Consider the following 17,794-nt stretch of genomic DNA (forward strand, 5'->3'; position numbering starts at 1 on the left):
TGAGACAACAGTAGCAAATCTGTAGGCTCTGTTTTCTTCTTCCATTTTGCCAACTAATAATAGGATTAACGAATCCTGGTGAGGAGGGTTCTGCTGGTCTATTACAGAGTGCGAGATGTACCAATAGTAGCAGATTTCCCCTTTACACATTGTATTGTTTCCATAGAGTCCATGACTCAACACAGAGTTTGAGAACAACTAAAGGGTTAAAAAGGTGATGAAAAAAGGCTAATGAATTTACATATTAAGTCACTGTAAAATTTTGCAACCATTAGTCGCATGGTGGTAGTGGAGATTAAGCCCTCTTGCATTAGTACAGAAAGATGGGAGAAATCCAGAAATAGATGGACTTCATTAAGTAAGTAAACATATTTTTCTTCTGCCAAAACCTTTTCCTTTCTGTTTTCTGAACTACAACCCTTCCTCGCTTTGTTTTGGTAACTCAACTACTCAAATTTGTTTCACCCTAAGGGTGATTTTTGAGGGAGAAAGATATTGGCATCTCTAGTTTGTCAAGTGAATATGAAAGTTTTCTGACAGTTTATCCTCAGGCTAAAAGTTTAAATAAAGAGAGGGAGAAAATAATTTGATCCAAATAAAGATAAGCCAAGTGAGAAATGTTAGACTTTTCCTGCCAGATAGTGCAAAAGAAAAAGGTAGCCTACAAAATGTGAGTGAAAACATACTGCATCCATCCCAGGAATGGTAATGAGATACTAAAAAACAGTAGACTGACAGAGATTGCGAGTCTAAAGTAGTAGCACAAGAGATAGGAAAAGCACTCTTTACTTAATATATTTTCTTAATTTTCCTATTTCTTTCATTCTTTTCACCCTGTCAGTTAAAATCTTTAATGGGCTATGAAAGATATAAGCTCAATCAGTTTCTGCGGTTCCTAGGTTCTCATAAATAGCCTAAGACCCTTTTCTCTTCCATCTCCCCTAATCCAAACCGTAGAAAGAGGAAGGAGAAAAGAAAAGCATTAAATTTGCTGTCATATATCTGTAATTTTTATTTTCAAAGCATATTTTATTTAATTATTTAATTTACTTCTTAGTTTCAGAGTAAATAAACACAAAAAATGCTAATTTTTTTCCTCCAGAATATTTATCCTTTCCTTCCAGCTTGCTCTGGGTGGAATCTTTCAAAGTTTTCCCTACAAACTCAGTGGGGGGAAAAAATCCCACCAATTTCCTTTTCTTCAAGTAGCCTCAGAGCTCCAGTGTACCTGAGAGCATTCTGGCTGCCCAAGGAAATTCATGCACTTCCCCAAAGAAGTAATTTAACTTCATCTGAACAGTGGAGGAGGAACATCGTGCACTCTCCCTGAATCTCTCACTCATCTTGTCACACTCCATTAGAGGAACACAAAAATGACAAACTTTTTGAACAACTCTTCATATCTTTCCTAGATAGCCCAATGTCTAATGCCCTCGTTCATAAAAGAAAACCTTTAAAGAGGCAGTAAATAAAAGATTTATGAGGATTTAGTGTTTTTCTTTTCCTCAAAGACAGAAGACACAAAAAGTAGTTCCATTTAACCTATATTTTACTCTGTAAATAGATTCTCCTTATTGGATTAAAAAGTAGTAGTAGCCACCATAGAATTATAAATTAAATGTACAATAACATTTCTAATAATTTGCAGATAATTTTGTTACAGCCTTTTACTACAGCCTATCAAATCTCCCTGTAAACTCATGTATCTATTTCTTATCATACTTTTTATTATTTTGGTTCAAAACAACAGATTATTTGCATGTCTGCATATATATGCAGCAAAGTGTTGCATTCCAGCATTGCACTGACTTTAGAAAGTGAGGAGTAAGGGGATTTTGTAAATAGGGGAGGGTGGTGCGAGCAAAGGGTGGATGAGGTATGGGGAAAAAATGAGAACCAAGACCTGTCATGGGAAGGTACAAGATCCCAATGATGAATGAAACTGTACTGTATCCCTAAAATGTACCAATAAACTCAATGAGAAAAAAAAAGAAGTGGAAGACATAGAGGGAAATTTTTTTTCATTCTTTCTAATCCCTTACACATGCCATTTCCTTCACTATTTTGTGCTGGGAGGAAAAGGTTGGGGGACACAGACCCAGTTACTGTTATATATACAGCCTTCTGTATAAAAAGATCTTCCTTCTTTGGCTTGAAGAGTGTCCTTTAAGGACACCAAGGTGAGCAAATTTAAGCTAAGAGAAAAAAAAAAAACAGACTATGCAACTGAAATGAGTAGTCTTTCCATTAAAAACCTACCCATTTATCTATAGAAACAGATTAAGTTAAATAAACAGACTAATTACTAGTAAGTAATAGTCTGTGCATCCAAGAACAATTTTAGTTTTAAATATCCTTCTCTTTGCAAAAAGGACATTATGTCCTATGTTTTAGTAATTTTAAACTAACTAACTGCTATGCTTTATAAACTATCATTATTACAGCAGAAAAGTTAGGACACAAGCTTAATTCACAAATCCACACTTCTATGCCTAAGAATATGACTGAGATAGTCATAACACAGATATGAAGTTTAAACCATGAAAAGGAAAAACAACCTTTGTAAGTTTTTATTGTTATTCAACAACTTGTACTGATATCATTAAGCAAAAATAAACCTTTCTTTACTATTTACAACTAACTGCCTTAATTCCCCACCTAAGAATTTAGTAACCTCCTAATACCATTTACCAAACACAACATTTCATAAACCAAAACACACTTACTGATTTACCATTTTTGAAAACAAGTTTTATTTCTCAGGAAAATCCATAGTAACATTATTTTTCAATTGTATCCCTTTGGAAAATTTTGCTTTAAAATCTATTTTATATATTTATAGTTCAGCTTTTTTATATTCTACTTTTATACTTTTACCATTGATTTTATTTAATGTTTTTAATATAGTCTTTCTTGCTTGTAAATAATAAATTGAACATACCTATTTCTTGGTCTTCTAGTATCCTTTTCTCAATTTTTCCAAATGCTTATTCATTTTCCTCTACTGATGATAGCATCTTACATTTTATCATTTTATCTTTTATAGGGGAGGTGAATAATAGGTGACTTAATTTGCAAATATAAGTAGTATTTTCTAAGCTGTCAAGTTTAGATACTCTTAAAGTCACGTGTTTGCCACAAGTCACACAACGAGGGATGAGGCAGAGTAACCCCCCAAACTTCCATATAGCGATGAAGTATGTGATTTGTATGATTCTTTTCTATTTCTTATTTCTACATAGGTTTCTCAACACAACTGTGCAGTACTGCATTCCTTTCCTTTACCACCAATCTTTTCTGAAAGCACTGTACATTAACTATCTTTATTCATTTATCATCTATTTCCTGCCATAACCAATGATCTGGATTTCCATATAATTTCACTAAAATTGCCTATTAGTTATGTGCAATGCATATTTGTAATCTATAACTACTCCTTACCCTCTCTATAATACTTTAAAACGTTGAATTAGTCTCCTTTCATGAGAAAATAATTCACTGTACACAAACTTCCATAAGACCTGTGCATTACTTTTTAACAGAGCCATTACTTCTTAAAATAAATAAATAAATAAATAAATATATAAATAAATAAATAAATAAATAAATATATATATATATATATATATATATTTATTTACAGGTAATTCGGATGCACTCTTTGAAAGCAAATATTACTCTGTACACTGTGACATTCTTTCCCTTAATGAGTTCACAATCAATATTTCCAGTCCAAATACATTATTTGAGCTCCAGATCTCTATCTTACATCTTTGATATAGCTTTCTTTGAATGTCTACAAGTTCTCCAAATTCAGAATGGTAATACTCCTCATTATCGTATCCCAATTCCAATCCAAGCAAAAGACCCACAAGTATAAATAAATAAACAAAATGAATAATGATTTTATAACAGGTTAAAAATGTCCCAAATTGTCTTATGTCCATTCCCATGCTATCTCTCTCTCTATCCATCCATCTATCGTGTTTTCTCTGTGTTTATTACCCAAGATCTTTCATGTTTTCCTTTTTTAACTGACACCTTTTATTTCTCCTGTTTTTTGTTTTCATTTTCCTTGCTTCCCACATTTTACAAAAGTACTTAGAAATTGTTATAATTCTATATAACTCTTCTATTTCTTTATGGTTTTGACAAAGATTAGATTTCGTGATGGAAATTTTAATCCAGCGTGAATATAAATGTCACATTTGCCTCTATATGAATATATGATATCATAAGCAAAAAAACAAATATAAAAGTTTTAAATTTTGGTAGGAGAACAATCCTAGTCACTGATTTGTATTTAAACATTTCTTTTGGTCTAGCAGATTTCTCATATACTCATCCTCTAGTCTGTTCTAGTTTTACTTAATCAGGGCTGATCAAACTATTGATTTTTCTGACTTGATCTTGTACCAACTTGTAAGTTTATCCACATGTGTTCTTTTATCCAACTTTAAAGGAGAGCACACTTGTTCTGCTTTTCCTTGCTTTCAAGTAACTCATCTAACAATATATTTGCCAATAATACCTTAAAATTATAAGTAATGTTCTATTTGTCATATTTTGTCATATGTCTTTGGCTGTAGTAGAGGATATACACTTCATAAAACCCTTAACCCTATGAAGCCGTGATGCCAAAACAATCTTTCTTCTTGGAGACGTTTTTTGATTAATCTATCACTTAATCTATATGAGATTCTTTCTTCTCTGATGTCTCTTTAAATATTATTATTAACTCAATTTTGTTTTTAGCACCCCATACATTTCATGCTCTGTTTTCTTCAGATGTTTCAATCACCACCTCTATAATACTACTCATGAATTAGAGAAGGACCACAGAGTTCTCACAATGTGACAATTTGGTATCTCTCTTATTTTGGCTAAGACTTTTGAAAAACAGTGACTAGAGAAAAGGGCTGTCTTATCTGCTCTTTTTAACCCATGGTAGCCACAATAGCCCCTTTTAGAAAGATGTCCTTCCTTTTGGATGATAAATACTTCTTATCACCTGAGACTGTGAATTACTAAGGTGATGGATCTGCCCAAAAAACTTACTGAACAATTATTTTCCACTAGCTTTACATCCTCTTTCTACATGCATCACTTCCTTTGTCCACAATGTTTACTACCTGTAGCCTAAATACCTTTGCCTAATCATTTCCTCTTAAAAAATAATTTTATTGATACATTTTATTATACATTATGATTCCATTTATCACTGGGAGCTTGAAACAGACCTAAGGATCAATGCAACACATTAGAAGGTGCAGAAACAACTCCAGACATACTTAGTCACCTCATCTTTGACCAAGAGGCTAAAAACCCTTACTGAAGAAAAGATAGCCTCTTTAATAAATGCTGCTGGAAGAACTGGGTTTCAATTTACCAAAGGTTAAAAGTAGACCCAGATCTCTCACCATGCCCTAAGCTAAATGGATCAAAGACCTAAATAAAGCAGAAATACTAAACCCACTAGAAGAAAAGTTAGGTAGAACTCTTGAAGACATTGGAATAGGAAAAGGCATTCTGAACAAAACCTCAGTTGCACATGAACTAACACAAAGAATCCACAACTGGGATCTTATCTTATTAAAAAGCTTTTGCACAGCAAGAGAAACCACCAACAGTGTGACAAGACAACCCACAATATGGAGAAAAAATTTTACCAGCTGTTCCTCAGACAAAGGTCTGCTATCTACAGTATATAAAGACCTTTAAAAAATTAGGACCCCCCAATTTAAAGACTTATTCCAAAAAATGGTCATCTAAAATGAACAGACATTTCTTAGATTAAGAAGTAGAAACAGCAGGGCTGGAGTTCTAGCTCAGAAGTTCCATCACCTGTCTTGCAGGCACAAGGTCACAAGTTTGATCCCCAGTACAAAAAAGGAGGAGAAGGAGAAGTGGGAGGGAGGAGAGAGGGAGGAGGAGAGAAAGAGGAAGAGGAGGAGAGAAAGAGGAAGAGGAGGAGGAGGAGGAAGAGAGGAAGAAGAAACAGCAAATAAACATATGAAAAAATGTTCAACATCACTGGTCATTTGAGAGATGCAAATAAAAACAACTGTGACATCCCACCTCACTCCAGAAAGCACGACTGCTGTCAAGATATCAACCAATAACAAATGTTGGTGAGGCTATTTGGGGGAAAAGGAACACTTCTTCACTGTTAGTGGGAGTATAAACTGGTAAACTTCCACTGTGGAAGTCAGTGTGAAGATTCCTCAAAAAACTAGGATTAGAAGTCCCATTTGACCCAGTATTCCCCTGCTGGGCATCTTCACAAAATAATTAAAAGTATCATACCACAGCGATATATGTGCACTCATGTTTATAGCAGCAGAAAGTAATAACTAAACCTTGGAAACAACACAAATGCCATCAACTGGTGACTACATAAAGAAAGTGTTTTATTTTTTAAAAGAAACTGAGAACTAATCAGCCATAAAGAATGATAAACTATGGTGGCCTGCCTTGCAAGCGCAAGGACCCAAGTTCAATCCCTGGATCAAAAAAAAAAAAAAAAAAAAAAAAAAAAAAAAACAAAAAAAAAAAAAAACACTGAATAAAGAACGATAAACTAGAGACATTTATAGCTAAATGGATGTATATTGAGGCCATACTCTTAAGCAAAATAAATAGGACAGACATGTAAATACTGAATTGTCTCTCTGGGATGAGAACCTGAAGGTGTAAATGAGGACCAAAATGTATAATAGATGATGAGAAATAGGAAGCAAAGTTTCAAAGGGGAAGTACAGGGGTGGGGAAAGGAAAGAAGGGTAAGAAAAAAAATGAGAAAAGAAAGAAAAAACTGAAACAAAGCTTTTGTAAATAGGGAGGGGTGGAAGAGTGTAGAGGGGTAGGACAGTAGGCAAACCATGTTATCTTTTTAAACCACTGTGAACTTTGTCTTCTCCTCTTTATTGTTAGCTCTCATGGTATGTGGTAGATTCCTGCTTTATCTTTTGAATATCATCATTACAGTCCTCATTTACACAAATCTATTTCTTTTATTTAAAAAAAATAAATGAAAATTTTCTGGGATGGTTGCACATGCCTGTAATCCCAGAATTCAGGGAGGCTGAAGTAGGAGGACTTCCTTGAGTGTGAGGCCAAACTGGGTACACAATGAGTTCAAGGTGAGCCTGAACTATAAGACAAGACCCTGCTTAAAAAAATATTAATAATTAATGCAATTTGACTTGTCCTGATTTAAACCTCCAGCAACTTTCTGGTGAATACAGGATAAAGACAGAGTACTAAAAGTCAAGGAGCACCTTCATGTCCTGGTGTCTCACTGTCACTCGGCTATTGTAGTTTTCTAACTTTTTAAACAATTCCCTGTATATAATCTGAATCTGTTTGCAGCTTTTAAATTTGTTCTTTCTATTGGAACTGGCATCTGTTTTCACTGTTCTACCATATTTTTCCTTAAATGCTCAGATTGAATTCAGTGTAGTATCTGGAACTTTCAGAATAATTTTGTGCCATACACACAAACAAAAAATTCTGTTCTTATGTGTTCAATCATTGTACCTTACATATCTCTTCATCTGTTTACAATACAGTCTGTCACTTAGGGTTTTAACTGCTTCAGGGGAAGAAAAACATATTTCATTAATTTTGTGTCTCAGTCCTCAATGCACAGCACTCCAAGCAGTATGTTTAGTAACTGGTAATTCTTTTTAAATTGCTTTGAAAATATCTGTTGGATCTAGATTTTAGAAGGTCATAAATGTTAGACTAAAAAAACTTGTCATTTATTCGGCAAACATTGGTGTTCCACTAATATTTTTTGCCAGATTTTTAAAAAGGTATGATTTCTAAAAATGCAATTGTTTTCATAACATTTACTATACTTTACTATTGTGAGAATTATTTACTATTTAGTTTAATGTCAATAATCTCACTTAATTATTTTTCCTGCCTCACAGTTTAGGAAGTGGAGGAACAGAGTGGTTAGTATCTTACACAAATGTGGACAATAGTGCTGAGGCAAGAGTTGTACCACAGATTGTCTGGTTGGACTATCTGTCCCTCCCAGTCGTCACTGTGAGCAATATCAAACTGAATTAGCACGACTAACAAAACAGGAATGAAATGGAAAAAGTATAGACTGAAAAGCTGCTGGGAGCAATTCTAAATCATTTTGAGGAAACCTGATTTCACAATCAAAATTACAATTAGGCCTAGTTCTCCTGTCTATCGGCCAGCCACAGCATGTTAAGACATTTTGGCCCCTGGTCACAGCTAAAACCTCAGTGGTCCCGTGTGATGTGATGCTTGGGACAAGATCGCACCAGCTGAAGACGTCCTTCATCTGAATCGTTCCTCATTGTTCTAGAGTTGCCGCTGCTGCTGCCCTTTGAGTCATCTTTCCTATTTGCTACTCTCCCCATGTCCTGAACTCTGCTTTGGTCATGTGTTAGATTCATTTCTCCTGATGTACTAAATAAAGGTGTGGCAATCTGGGGGTCTTTCATGTTTGCTGTCTAGAGCAGCATTGATCAGGCCTAAAGCTCAGCTTCTTCTCTGTCTCATTTTTTAAAAATTAATTTTATTGGTGTAGACAATCTAATGACATTCACTGTTGGACATTTGTACCTTTACATAATCAGTCTTGTTTGTTTTTTCCCCATTCCCCTGCCCTCCCGTAAAGCCCTCCCTCCCTCCCTATTTACAAATATTTTGTTTCCATTATTTTTCCTTTTCTCATATTAATTCTATACCCTTTTTCACATTTTCTATCTATCTAATAAATTAATTCACCTTGTGCTGTTCATGGCTCACAGGAGACTAGGATTTACTGTAGAGTTTCTAGTAATGTCCCCTTTCCCCGATTCCTACTAGAAGCCATTAAAGGGATACTCAATCAAAGCCTACAGAGGACTGATGTGGAAGATAACGCAGTTAAGAGGTTTGTGGATGATTCAATACATCGGGAGAAAGCATCTGCAAAGAAGGAATGTAGGGTAGCACCAACGATTCCTGGCCTTCATTAGGAACTTGAGATCATGGGAACAACGCAGTCAAAGAATAAAGTACAAAATTTATGAAGCAGTATATTAAATATTGTACATTTTCAGTAGAAAAAAATTTTAAAGTGATATTGAACTGGACTATTAAGAAATGTGACTTTTTAAATTAGTGAAATACTAGAAACCAAAATATAGGCATAGTTTTTAAATTGAATTATTTTTAAATGATTTATAAGAATTGCATCTATTAATGGACTACAATGTGATGGCTTGCTATTTATACACATTGTGTAATGTTCAAATCAAGTTAAATATATCTATCTTCTCAGGAATTTATAGTAAAACTTTCACAAACTTTTATTCTAGTACTTTGAAATATTGTTCATATTTCATTATCGTTATCCATAGTCACTCTACTATTTAATAGCACACTAGAACTTCTTGTTCTTACCCCACTGTAGTTTAATGCTCATTCATTAACACGAGTCTTCTCAGTCTATTCTCAAATTTTACAAGATCTACTTTTTGAAATTCCACATATGACTGAAATCATACGTATCTTTCTTTGCTGACTTAGTCTCACTTAAGATAATGGTCTCCAGTTTTATTCTGACGGAATTTAAAAGTGTGGTCCATAAATGTTATTAAGTGTTATACACCACGTGCATTCAGGAACAAAGTTTGGAAAAGTTTACAAATCATTGTGGAATAGTAGTCACTGTGTGATGCAAAAAACATTTACCTTTACAGTCTAATTCATCAGAGTTGTCACCGCAATCATTTTCACCATCACATATCTTGCCATGAGGAACACAGCGACGATTATAGCAAGGCTTAAAACCTCTTCGGCAACTTCTGTTTTCTTATAAATCAAATTAGACAATCACAGTTAGAGGTCTTATAGAATATTGTTTACAAAATGGAAATCAAAGATAACATTTTATTTATAAAGAGTGGTTTATGGATCCACAAAATATTTGTGGATCTATAACATAAATGCAATTCCACACTAAAGCTTTGGAATATAATATTTATTAATGAACAAGGAGTAGCTCATTCATAAAAGATTTTTCTTGGCTTCGAGTTTCATACCTGGTGATCTCTTCAAGTTATACCTACACTACTGTTTCTTGTACTTCTATCAAGTAACACAGGAATAGGAATATAATGAATATTTAATTCAGAATAAAGAAATATTTGCCTCAAAGCAACAAGGACACCCCTACTATGCAACTCTTTACTCTTTGTCATATGCAAAGACTTTATAACATGAAAAATAAAACAGCAACAAAACATGTATTCCTGAAAATGTACATTGAAAACTCATCTTAATATCAATAACATTGACATATCTTAAGATTATCTTTAAAATTCCATTGGGTTTTCTAGGATTGGTCTTTGATTGTTGTTGTTGTTCCAGGAATTGAACACCGGGCCTTGTGCTTGCCTGGTAGGTGCTGCACCCTGAGCTCCGTCCCCATCCCTGATATCTGTTTACCTGAATATCTTAATGATGGTCTCTGGCCATTCTCATTTTGGAGTAAAAACTGTTCTCTTTTAATGATATTAACTGCATTAACACACTTTGTGCCAGAATTTGTGTTCTGAATGTATAAATAAATATTTGCTTATTTAATCATTTTTAAACATCATTACAACTTTTTGTTTTGTTATAGGAAACTAGAAGATAAAGAACTTTATTTCATCATAGTAATCTCAAAGTTGAAAATTTAGGAACAAAGATTCAACCTTGGGTGTGATTCCAAAGCTTGTGCTCTCTGACTGGAGTTGGCAAACTATTACTCACAGGCCCAATGGAGTCCTGAGAATGTGTCTGCTTTGCTCTTCAGCTAACACGGTTGTTACATTTTTAAAGTATTATAAAAAAGACAAAGTAGATGTCTGTGGTGGTGCACACCTATGATCCCAGCTCCTTAGGAGGCTAGAGCAAGAGGATTGCAAGTTTGAACCTATATCAAACAACTTACCAAGACCCTGTCTCAAAAAAGTAATAATAAAAAAAGCCATGACTGTAGCTCTGTAGTAGAGCATGCCTGTGTTCAATCCCTAGTAATGCAATAAATAAATAAATAAACTGTTCATCGCCATAAAGTCAGTCCTACAATATATATTTAGAGGATTACTCCAAAAGAAGCCAAAAGATGATAATTACTATCATCAAAACGTGAAAGTACAGTATTGAAAAAAAGAAAGAGACTGAAATCCCTATTCTGTAATGTAAAAGAGTGCTGGTGAATTGCCTAAATTCCATTGTTTTCTTGTTTCACCTTTCTTTAATTATTAAGGTATAATTATTAACCTGATAGTAGAACAAATGAGCAAAATAATACTGCAGTACAGCAATTACATATATGGATTCTAGAATTCTGTGTAGCACATAATCAGGCTAATTTATAGGTAATCTGGATAAATTGTGCCATACCTATTAATGATTGTACAAAGACAAATTTCCAAGAAAAATATGAGGCCAATGAAGACAAATGCTAATTCTCTACTTCTGAGAGAGGGGTAGATGGACCAACAGTTGGTCTTACCACTGGGAGCATAGCTGATGAAAGCCCATGCTTGATGAAGACTACACAGAAATGAGCCTCCATGATAATCCTAGAGTCACGGATGGAATGAAAAAGATTGTGATACCATACCCACAACGTGCTCTTGACTTACAGTGGACACTGCTGCAGAGTAAGCCTACAATGTCCAAAAGCACTGATATTTCTCAATTACATTTAAAAATGTGAGCCTAAAACATACTGCTATGGATGAGTTACCGGCAAGATCAAAAGTCATAGTCTAACTTGTTTTAATTTGTGTTTCTTGGATGAAAAAGCATGAAAAATCTTCAGTATTCTCTGGTTGCTGACTAGGAAATTTTAGCACCAGCAAAGCCAACTAAATTGCCCTACACCTAATGTTAGTCAACAAGAGACTTTCAGTAACTTTTTCATATTTAATAAAGACACAGAGAAGCCAAAAACCATGAAAATAACCAGAAATTTATCTCTGAAATGAGTAAATCTTAAATTGGACACTTACCACAGTAGAGGAGTTTTTCATCTGATTTGTCCTTACAGTGAGGAGTGCCATCACAGGTGAACTGATAGCCAATACACTCACCATTTCCACACTCAAATTCTGAATAAATGTTGCAAGAGGAATTTTTAGCTGAAGGAATAAAAAGCCAAAATTTTGTATAATGATAAGTATTTTTGATACCATGACCATTATATTCCTTAACCTTCATTATAAGTATAATGTACGATTTATATAAACATAAAATTTAAGGACATTTATTCACGACCTTTATAAAAAATTTACAAGGACACTTTATTATTGTTCTTACTCTCCCTTTGTAAATGTTTTATGGTTTACAAAGCTCTTTTTCTTTTATGCCTATTTGCATATTTTTAATTATTTGGCAATTGTGTGAAGAGCAGAAGAGTTGTGCAAATTTTTTTTGTTGTTGTTACCGGGGATCGAACTCGAGACCTTGCACTAATGAGGTAGGAGTTGTTCAAATTTGAATGATTGTGTGATTACGGATAGAGACTAAAGTCTATCTTCAACATAAATTTTTAAAAGAACAAATCAAATTAATTTTGCGCACACTGAGAGTGTTTTTGTGCTTTCTTATCAGAATCTACTATATATTCCTTAATGCACTATAATTTTATAGGGAACTGAGGACCCGCATTTAATATTTGACTTGAAATCTCAAATAAATGGTCACTACTTGCTCCATCTCCATCCAAGGCTATTTCCTCAGTAATTTCCAGTGAAAACCTGGGTCAAATCCTATCATTTAAAAATATTGGAATGGTTAAAATCATTTTCATAATGCTCTTGCTCCATTCACCTGTGGAGGGGATGGGCACAGACTCTGTCCTACCATAGGTGGGCAACAGGTGCTCTGTGGGATGAGCTGGTGCAGTACAATGATGATCTAGGAAGCACTTGGTGTTTATAGGCACCTCCGACCACAACACATCACCCCAGTTCTAAATCTCAGAATGTTCATAAAAAATAATCTGAAATTTTTTTTGGTCTGCCTTAAATTGTAAACAGAGATCAATGATGATATAATACAGAAAATATTTGCTATGGCAAGGTTTAATACTGGGAATATGAGTATGCAACCTCTGGTTTTATATGTCTCTATAAGGAGCATTAACTCACTTCTATTCTTAATAATATATTTAATAACAAACTTTCAAAATCCAATTTTTTGGGGCATGCTCTCTGCTTCTATGTACTGACGCCAATGTTTGTTCAATGAGTGTACAGTGAAATTTTAAAATCTAGTCATATGTTAGAAGTAGGTACAATTCATTTATTTCTATCGTATATATGGTTTATTTTTCAATTTAGTAGAATATTCAATTAAGAATTCACTAATATTATTTGAAATTTCCAGTGTTTTATTTCTTTAATATACTTGAATTTAACTAATTCTTAAAACATGTTTATGTTTAATTTTGAATTTCTTATTTCACTTTTTCAATGATCACAAGTTTCCAAAGATAAAAATCTTTATCATGGTATAAACTTCACTTATCAGTCAGTAGATAAAGTAGAACGTCATTCTAGAGAAGTTAAAGAACATTTAAAACGAAAGTATTAAACTTAAAGGAAAAGGGACTCAGAAGGGTGCTAATATTACTGGGTAAAATTATTTTAGATCAAGAACTGGAGCAACTTCAGACACTTAACTGAAAGTTTATGACATTCCTGACATATTTTGAATATTTTAAATACAGGCTGCGTACTGCTTCCTTTCCACTGAAAAACACCTGTGATAGAAAATGCCATCTCCAGTGTTGTATAACCATAATTCCTTTGAGGAAAATTTATCTACAGATTTTATATGTGAATGGTCTTTGCATGATGAAAAAATAAATATTAAATGAGCACATTTCTTGCTCAGGTGTGTTCAATTGATGAAATCGTATTGATTGTTTTTTGCTTCTGCCTACTCACAACAATGTGGTTCTGCTGTCCTCTTCTTCTTGTACAAGTGAAGGACTTTATCTAATTAGGGATACTATTCCTATTTATCTTATGGGGTTAGCAATGGGGTTGATAGGGTTAGCCATATTGTGAGAATGGAACTGCCTCAGTTTTGGTATCTGTTATGACAACAAATGGTTTTCCCTCAGGGGAAAATACTCAGGAGTGTCAATAAATGATACTATAGTCCTTTTAATTACGCCATTAATGTTCACAAATATCTCTACATGAACTCATTCAGGTGTGGACACAGGTATGCCAGATCCAACCTTACTTTTTAAAGATGGATTTGACAAGAAGTCAGTTTCTCTGCTGGGCTGTAAGATTTCAGTACGAATGCGCAATGGATGGTTCCACATTTTGTCACCTCTGAGGAACTCACTATGACTCTGTAGTTCCTTGAGAATATGACTGTCTTAATGAAAATAATTTTTGTCATGAAATTTCTTATTTATTCTCATCAAAAGAGAAAACAATTTTTGTCATGAAATTTCTTATTTATTCTCATCAAAAGAGAAAAGCAGTCAGCCTCATAGGGAGAACGTGTATGCTGTATTTTGCAGAAACAGGCTTTTATTTTATGTAAGTAAACCTTGCTGTTTTGACCAAAGGCATTGCTTCAATACTAACTTGTAGTGACCTGTGACAGAAACAAGAGTGAATCTAATGCATGACTAACACTCCAGCCTTACAGGCGGCATTGGAGCCAGACCATTACAACTGAAACCACAAAGGAAAACTATAAGGGAGCTTAAGCAATGGCCTGAGCAACTCAGAGAAATGATAGACGACAAAGAATGATGGGAATTTACGACCTGAATAAATAAAATTGGCTACTGACATTTAAAATTAATGACCCATAACATCAATTTCTCATTTGTTTCGGGAGAGACTTAAAATAAATTTTGCCTCTTTTGCTAAGAGGTATCTTGTTGGTTGGTGGCCCCAATTTGCAAGGTGAGAAGTTATGTAATAGGTGAAAGAGAAAAGCTTTCTTGGGACGGAGACCAAAAGAAGACCAAAGATAAAGAAGAAATTGTACAATATGATCACAGACAGCATGGCCTATTTTCTAAGGTAAAAGGAAAAGAGATAGGGATATAAATGAGAAAAAATGGTCAATTTGACACATTTGGGGAGTGAGTTCACCAATTTCCAAATACATGATTCCCTTCCCACCTTTCTCTCATATAAATAGTCTTAAAGTTAACAGGGAATTAACCTTTTATACTGTTTACTAATTTTTCATAGCAATATGGCAACACTTCAGCCATTATTTATTTTGAAAACTTAGCTGCTAATAAGTGTGTACTGTAATGGTACTAATTAAAGATTCTAATGCCTTTGGGAAGCATAAAGATCATGCAATGCTGCAATGTTGAATTCTTAATTAACAGTTTGGAAATGATTACAAATAAGTTACATGAACCATTCTCTCTCATTTACATTGTGATGGACTGTGAGTGTTTTACTGCAAGGTTACTGATATATTGCCTGTATTCTGGCTTATTTCAGCTTTAATTAATTTTGTAATTGATTGTTTCCCAAAGTTACAATTACAAGATTTCAGATGACTGTCATATGCAAATATTCCAGATATTCTTTAGCTAGCCATAATACCTTTCAGCATGCAATCAGAGGGGTACAACTTTAATCATTGTCTTGGTTATCATTAGCTCTTACAGGGTGCTATAATTACATTAAATAGTAAGATAATAATAGAGAGATAAACCAAATGGACTTCAAATATAAACCACTGAGCTTATAATATTGGAGGAGAATAAAACTTCATGAATACACTAAAATAGTTTTGATGAATGTGTATGACATTTTGAGCAGATATGTCAAATTACATTTTGATTCTCTTTACTTACTCACACATCTGTTGTCATCTAGCAATATCCGGTCTCCCCTGCAAGAACAGTTCACTCTCCCATCAGGTGTTAAAAGGCAGAGGTCATGGCAACCTCCATTCAGTACTGCACATGGAGAAAGTTCACCTGCAATGAAGAGGCTTTATTGGTAACGTGTTGTATTCAGTACCCATCCCATGTTATATATATAGCTGAATAATAATAATCTGTTCAAGTGCCTCAACCTCTCAAAGACATCTCATAAAAAGTACATCCAGGACTTTTGAAAAATCCAAACATTCTAAATAATTAGATTATTTTAGAAATAATTAGAATAGATTAGAAAATGCATTAACGCAAAACACTACATATTTCTTTTATGATTGCCAAGGATACCACAAAAGCAAATGTACTAGTCCCACTAGAAAACTCACTGCTACTGAAAACTACAATTTAGTAAGTGTTACAATTATGGAAGAACTTTTAAGCCCAGATGCAAACCTAGTCATGAGATATCATTAATTTTAATATCAAAGTTTTGAATTTGATAATAACAATTTGAAATATCAAAGTTCTGAGGAGTAACAGAGAGCACAGTGGAATTCCAGGAACAAATAATTGGACATGAATTGTTCCTCTGGTCATGATTAAAGGACTTTAAGAATTATTTCAACATTTCAGAGAATTTTAATATATGGAATGGTCAAATTTTCAACATGATCTCCAAGAAGTATGAGAAAACAAAATCCAATTAAGTATGCGTGAGAGATTCTATAATTAGGGAATAACATTTGTATTGTAACTTACAGCTGTTGGTGTCATTGGCCACAGCTATGATCCCCATAGGCTGATGCGGAATATCAGAACGAAGAATTTTTGTATCCCCTCCTGTATATTTGTTAGAACGCAGGATAGCTCTTCTTCCCCAGTCTGACCAGAAGATGTAATTGTCATAAACTGCCAGACTAAGGAACGTACCTGGCCCAGATTTAACAATCACCTAGAATAAATTAAAATACACTCTTTTTTACAATAAAGACATAATTATTCATTTATCTACCTACATTTTTTTCTCCAAAAAATAAGGGACTATGATTATTTGGATATAATCACTGATAATCATTGGATAAAATACATTTCACTCAATGGGTTACATTTATCTGCTTTACAGTTTACTTGAAATATCTTAATCTCCTATATTGTGTGCCATAGTTATCTAAAATACCTGGCACTGGAAGAGTTTCAGAAATCTTATTTCTGCTGTTTGGGAGATATTTATTCATGTATAATGAATTATCTTTGGTAGCATACCCAAGTCAGAACATAAAATTCATTAATGCTATATGTATTTCTTACAGATATAGCCAGAAAATGATATCACACTATATTTTTATGTGTCTGTCATATGAGGTCAGATGTGAAATGTTCCATTCGTGGAGTCATGGTATTGTTATAAAAATGTTGGATTTTGGAGCAGATTAGATCCACATTTCCTGGTTATTTCGGCTCAAATAATTCTATTTAAGCATTCTGTTGGTAAAAACAACTAGATTTTTTTTCAGTGTTATAACCAAAATCATCAATTCAGAAATACGAGATTAACATTACCAAAATTTTTTATCTTTTATTAAGTAATTATGAGATATATAGCAAAGACATCAGTTTCCTAAAATATACAGGGTATACAGAGAAATAAATTCTAGTTCCTTCCTTCAGTATGGTTACAGTATGAATGATTAAACCAGATGTACATATTCTTGCTAAAAAAAAAAAATTATAAAGACCAAACCTGTACTCAGTCTAAAGTGGATATAAAGAACATAGATATATCTTCCTATACAATGAAGAAACTAAAAAAAATACATATATATATATATATATGTGTGTGTGTGTGTGTGTGTGTATATATATATGTATATATACATATATATA

At 33.6% G+C, this 17,794-nt stretch overlaps 1 protein-coding gene across 2 annotated transcripts in view; it reads right to left on the reverse strand.

The window, feature by feature from the left end:
* Positions 1–17,794, reverse strand: part of Lrp1b (LDL receptor related protein 1B) — a 1,779,190-nt gene that overhangs the window by 303,900 nt on the left and 1,457,496 nt on the right. For both annotated transcript variants that reach the window (XM_033757153.1, XM_033757154.1), the window contains exons 44-47: positions 16,670–16,862; positions 15,884–16,009; positions 12,039–12,167; positions 9,724–9,843 (exon numbers count right to left, since the gene is read on the reverse strand). In XM_033757153.1, the coding sequence (XP_033613044.1) occupies positions 9,724–9,843; positions 12,039–12,167; positions 15,884–16,009; positions 16,670–16,862 (568 nt within the window). The remainder of the gene's footprint in view (positions 1–9,723; positions 9,844–12,038; positions 12,168–15,883; positions 16,010–16,669; positions 16,863–17,794) is intronic.

This window comes from Fukomys damarensis, unplaced genomic scaffold (assembly GCF_012274545.1).
Source record: "Fukomys damarensis isolate Sample0158 unplaced genomic scaffold, DMR_v1.0_HiC HiC_scaffold_29, whole genome shotgun sequence".
NCBI classification, from domain to species: Eukaryota; Metazoa; Chordata; class Mammalia; order Rodentia; family Bathyergidae; genus Fukomys; species Fukomys damarensis.